The 6,000-nt window shown below is 43.7% G+C and overlaps 1 protein-coding gene across 1 annotated transcript in view; it reads right to left on the bottom strand.

The window, feature by feature from the left end:
• Positions 1-1,092: 1,092 nt before the first annotated feature.
• LOC144737813 (uncharacterized) overlaps positions 1,093-6,000 on the bottom strand; it is an 83,772-nt gene continuing 78,864 nt past the window's right edge. Inside the window, exon 4 of the mRNA XM_078620687.1 lies at positions 1,093-1,169. Within this exon, the coding sequence (XP_078476813.1) occupies positions 1,093-1,169 (77 nt within the window). The remainder of the gene's footprint in view (positions 1,170-6,000) is intronic.

Below are 6,000 nucleotides of genomic sequence, written 5' to 3'. Positions count from 1 at the left end.
GATAGGGCCCCATTATAAATCGATTCACAACGTTACGGTCCCTAATCATCCTGTACGCTATGACATGTGAACTGTAATACTATAAACGATAACACGAAACATTAAAATACTATAAACTAGTTTAATCATTTATAACACCAAAAACAGAGGTACGCTATTATAATCTCATTTCAAGAATTAGAATTACAATCTGTGCATATGAATGTATAGTGTACGTGCAAGCGAACTGTGCTCGTATGTACGAATGTAATAATGCATATATGGCCTTTGGACATGCGAACCGGTGGTCGAATATGGGAATTGGGGGGTGCAGGATTATGATCGGATTAAAATGATTAGAATATCACTATGGTAGTATTATAATTACACTGAGCTAGAATGTATGTTATATGTAGATGCACATCGTGAGTCGTAAATGCGGCCTGGGTGGTGCCAGATTTAGAATCGCATCAAAATTATTAAAATCGCCCCATGGTCGTATTAGAATCAAGCTGCCCACTGCTGGTAGAATGTTCCATCTCAATGGAACCGAATAGCACTATACATCTTCTTGGTTCTTTCGGTAAAGTCACGTAGAAGGGAAATAATAAAATATAAAAATAAAACATAATAAAATAATTCTCACGACGTTTCGGCCACAACGCAAGCAGCCGTCCTCAGGTGGAGAACAGGTCCGTCAAGTAGACAGAGTCTGAATGTCACGCTCCAGGCTTGGAGCGACTATTTATGCTGGGATGGAGGAGCGAAGAGCGTCTTGACAAAATAATTTGCATATCAATAGGAATTTAGCATATTTATGGAAAATGCAGATATGCGATTAGCAGTACTTGTGAAATGCGTAGGAGGTGGTCGGGGGGGTTTCAAAGTCATTATGCCCATGCATTATGCAGGATTAGCAGCATCAAAGGGAGGGAGTAAGGTCAGAATTAACAATATACAGTATTGATATTGGGCGTGGAGCCTTCAAGCACATTTTGACCTGGTTCTCGACGCCCGTCCCGCGCCCATGGTAGATTCTTGTGCATTTCGGGGCGTCAAGGGTTCACACCACAGCCTTGAAGGATTAGGCAGGTCACTGGCTTCGTTTGAAAACTATGACCAGATTCCAGGCACCGGTTCCTCACACGTGGCGGATCCTTGAGGCACCCCGGGCCTCAGGGGCTCGGAAACTGTGGGCGCCACAAGACATTTCGTTTGGAGTACGGTTTCCGTTGCCGAGAGCCCCACCAGCGTCTGACACACCAGACTTGGGCTGTACAGGACATGGGGATGAGCTGTCTGGGTGGGGACGGACATAACTACATGGGCACACACTGCGGCCATTTCACCTCTATGACTTCTACCTGTCGCCGCCGTGGGCGGAGCAACTTGGTGGACGTACCCGGTGTCACCTTTGGGCAATACAACCTGTCTACGACCGCCAATGGAAGCACGTGTTACCGCCGCCCCGTGTTCTTTTCATTCGCCACTTGCGCTCTGGCAGGGAAAGTTCCTCGTTATACATCGTTTCACAACGTTCTGGTCCCGAAACCCGAAGTATACGGGGGATCACCTGTACTCTATAACATGTAAACTGATAACACTATGAACAATAACACTAAACATTAAACGACTTTAATTGTTTTTAATATATAATAGATTCCACCATAAACGGAGTTACGGTATGAGAATGTCATTAGACGCATTTTAATCGCTCATGTATGTAAAGTATACGTTCAATCGAATCAGGGGACGGATATGCGAACTGTGGGGGTTTGCAAGGTTAGAATCGCATTCAAATTATTCTAGTAACAATATGTTCGTATGCGCATTTTACTGTGCTTGAATATATGTTATGTGCAAATGCGAATCGTTAGTCATAAATGCTAGGCAGGGTTTAAAATGTGCATGTTTAATCCAGTGTTAACGTTAATCCAGTGTTAGCATTATATTTAAGGACAATATTGTAATATCAATTCGTCTGGACATGGCACGTGCCTTGTTCGTCTCGATCAACGAAAATTAGTAGAATGTCGGTCATAAAGGTGTGCGAGTTCATTCATAAGCAGTATTTGCTGATCCCCGATGACACAGACCTACACACAAAGTACTCTTTATTAAATAATTATCAGCTCAGACATCTTCATCTCAATCATTTCCAAAGACGTGTGGGGTCCCGCAAGAGCAGGGCCTGGCAACAAATATCTGAGCAGCGGAAGCAGCAGAATCAGAAGTAGCTGCGTCGCCCTCGAAATGTGATGTTGCTGCTGCTGTATTTGCTTCTGCGTCGATCAAGATTGACGCTCTTGATCGTCGCATTTGATCAACTCTGACATTGTAAACTCTCACATGTTAAACTCTAACATAGTGAAATATAATATTATAACATATGAACTACAAACTATCCATTGTTACGCTTTAAAATACGATTAACTGTTATAGTGCAGAACCACATAATTGGAGGTATGGGATTATAATCGCATACTAATCGTTAGAATCGCACTGAGCTAATTAGAATCACACTGTGGTTGTACGTATGGTAAGTTAATATGCCAACCGAGGGTAGGATATGCAGGATTACAATCGAATTACAATTATTCGAATCCCACTCGTCGTATTAGAATCACACTTTCCACTGTTGGATGAATGTGTCGTATCAATGGAATCGAATAGCCATATAAGTATATACAGTATACACAAATAAAGAGTATAACAATCACACATTGTAACATAGATACAATAAACATTATTTAAAAACGTATTTACAAATATATATTCCACTTTTTTTAAAACTCAGAATGTCGTCGTTCATGTGGGGAGATGGAGCGCAGTGGATCGTTTCGTCTAAGCTGCTTTTCGGAATCCGCGTGATAACCCAGTCACATCGCCTAACTCCAGTGACAGCACCTTACCCAAACTACATCTCCCCAACAAGGCAGCCTTACCGCTGCTGTGTATTGTGTTTATGGGATAACAGAGGTGTGTATTATCCCATACGCCTTGACCAAAACGACTGATTGTCCGCTTAACAGCCTAGCCCGTAAACCACTATTGGTGATAGTGTTGTTTGAGAGCAGCTATTAAAGTCGTTTTGGCAAACGAGGTGGTGGCTGGTCAAACCATGCCTCGCTGTTTGTCTCCGGAGTGATGACGGATTGGTGCCGCGGGACGCAGCATCTCATCCGACAGGCGTTGCAGCAGCTGGGTGATGGCATCCGTGAGTTTGTCAACTTTCTCTTCAAGTTGAGGCCGTCTCCCTCGTGGTCTCCTCCCTCTGCGCGTGCTGTGGGTTGCTCATGGCCGAGGTGGAACTGCATGTTGAATCGGGTGTAGACGTTATTTTAGCAACATTTAAGTACAGTATTGTGTTTAGAATGCGTCTCGACAAGGAAGGTGACTTGTTGGATCAGAGTTTTTCATCAAAGGCGTTGTCCCATCACGGGACATCAACATGCTGCCTATATAACAGTAACAGAAGCAACTACAGCAGCTACGAAACCGTTCGATGGCAAAGCAGCGACTTCTGCTTCTGCTCCAACTGCTGCCCGAATGTTTGTGGCCGGCCCTGCTCTCGTGGGACCCCACACGTTCATGGAAATAATAGAGATGAACCTGCGAGGAACCGGTGCCTGGAGCCTGGTCAAATTCTTCAAAAGAAGCCAGGGACCTGCCTAATCCTTCAAGGCTGCGGTACGAACCCTTGACGCCCCGAAATGCAAACATGGGCGAGAGACGGGCGTCGAGAACCAGGTCAAAAATGCGCAAGGTTGCGCTTGTAGGCTCCACGCAAAATATCAATACTGTATAGTGCTATTCATTCTACCAGCAGTGGGCAGCTTGATTCTAATACGACCATGGTGCGATTTTAATCATTTTGATGCGATTCTAAATCTGGTACCACCCAGGCCGCATTTACGACTCCCGATGTGCATCTACATTTAACATACATTCTAGCTCAGTGTTATTCGAATACTACCAAAGTGTTATTATAATCGTTTTAATCTGATCATAATCCTGCACCCACCAATTCGAATATCCGACCACCGGTTCGCATGTCCAAAGGCCATAGATGCATATTACATGCATACGAGCACAGTTCGCTTGCACGTACGCTATACATACATATGCGCAGAGTGTGATTTTAATACGATCACGTTGAAATTCTACTGCTTGTAATGAGATTATAATACCGTACCTCTGTTTTTGCTGTTATAAATGATGAAACTAGTTTACAGTAGTTTAATGTTTCGTGTTATCGTTTATAGTGTTACAGTTCACGTGTCATAGCGTACAGGATTCCCTGTATACTTGATGATTAGGGACCGTAACGTTGTGAATCGATTTATAATGGGGCCCTTTCCCCTCCAGGAACACATGTTAATGGGGAGACAGCCAAGATGCTGCCGGTTAAGGGCAGATGTGTGACGAAGATCCTCCACCTGAAACTCGCTTAAAACACGTTGTTGATATGAATAAATAAACGGACACACATTTGTTAAAAAAAAACTTTTTATTCATCTGCATATTCGAACCGAATATGTATTATGTCCTATGTTCAAGCAGTTACAGTACAATGTAAACCATATCCGTTCCAGGAATACCAAAGCGTTAAAGTATCATTCCCCATTATTTCCTTATTAGTTCACCACATTTGTTCACTGTGCGTCTATGTTGAAGTCAAGGCCATATATCCAAAGAACGCGTCATCAATGTACATCCTGAAATCAGCTATCTAAAATCGATTAATACCAATCAAAAAAGCTATACACCTGACAAAAATCATTAAAAGATTTATCAACAGACGCATTCCAACTTTAGCTCAACAGGAACACCTAACGACTACAATTCAACCCTCTCACAACCAGTGCTCATCACACCACTTCGGCAAGTAATCCGATAACATTACAAACCACCATTTGGCACGCCATTAAACTCTCACAAAAACTGTAAAACTAAAATGGTAAAAATTACACACAAAAGTACTCGATACGGATTAAAAGGTATAACTACATGACTTAATATTTTTTCAGTCACCCCGAGCTCTCTGGTTGACTCTCGAGCCACTCCATTACATCCAGCCATCTCTCGGGATCCAACTGCATGGGATCGAAGGTGGAATTATCTTCAGGACTTATTTCAGCACCTTGAATTTCACCTTTTAATTTCAGCTTCCTATCATCGTGGACCTTCTGATGCCTGTTCCGTTTTGACGACTGTGAAAATGCCTTCCCACACACAGAGCACAGGAATGGCTTCTTGCCTCCGTGTGCGTGGGGCTGTGGAGAGCCTCTCTGCTCCATGTGAGCGTAGTAACAGCAGCGGTGTTTTTGAGTCAAAAGCACGCTATCGGCCGCAAGGATGTTTAACGTTGAGTTTTGGATTTTGTTAACTGCTAAAACAAGAACGACACTCGCGTATAACCGAGACGCAAAAAATCCCGCTAATTTAACGACGAAAACGTTTAAGAGTTCATCCGCGAAAATAGACACTTACTTGGAGATTCACGGTATATCGATGTCTAGAACCCGTCTGAAGATGTCGCCACGAACTCTCCCGACGCAAAGTCGCCTAACTGTCGACACAGCAATTGTGCTCGCCAGGCTGCGTTGTCTCGCGGTTGAAGGGCGATCAGCAGAGCGACGAGTCGAGCGTCCAACCTCATCGAGTTCCCTCTCGAAATGGCATTGAGCTCTCCTTCTGAGCCGCCTTATAACTCCCCCCCTAGGATCCAATCCTTTGTCTTTCAGGATATTTGCATTCGATTGTTAATTTTGGAAGGTACAATCCGCATGTCTATTAACATACCGAAGAGTAATGTGCCCATTGTGCTTCATGCATGAATATGTAAGTGCATCTCAGTGTGTAATTGTGCGCTTATTTTGAATAAATGGGAAGAGCGCTGAAAAAACACGTTCCCCATGCCCTCCATTGTCCTCGATTTAAAGTGAATGCAGCCCCGTGGCGTTGGTAAAAACCGCCGAGCTTCGGGAGTGAGCACTTACAGACGCGTAGTGACCACAC

This window comes from Lampetra planeri, chromosome 74 (genome assembly GCF_965212315.1).
Source record: "Lampetra planeri chromosome 74, kcLamPlan1.2.h2, whole genome shotgun sequence".
NCBI lineage: Eukaryota > Metazoa > Chordata > Hyperoartia > Petromyzontiformes > Petromyzontidae > Lampetra > Lampetra planeri.
The sequence above is the reverse complement of the archived record's forward strand: the minus strand, read 5'-3'. Positions and strand labels throughout refer to the sequence as shown.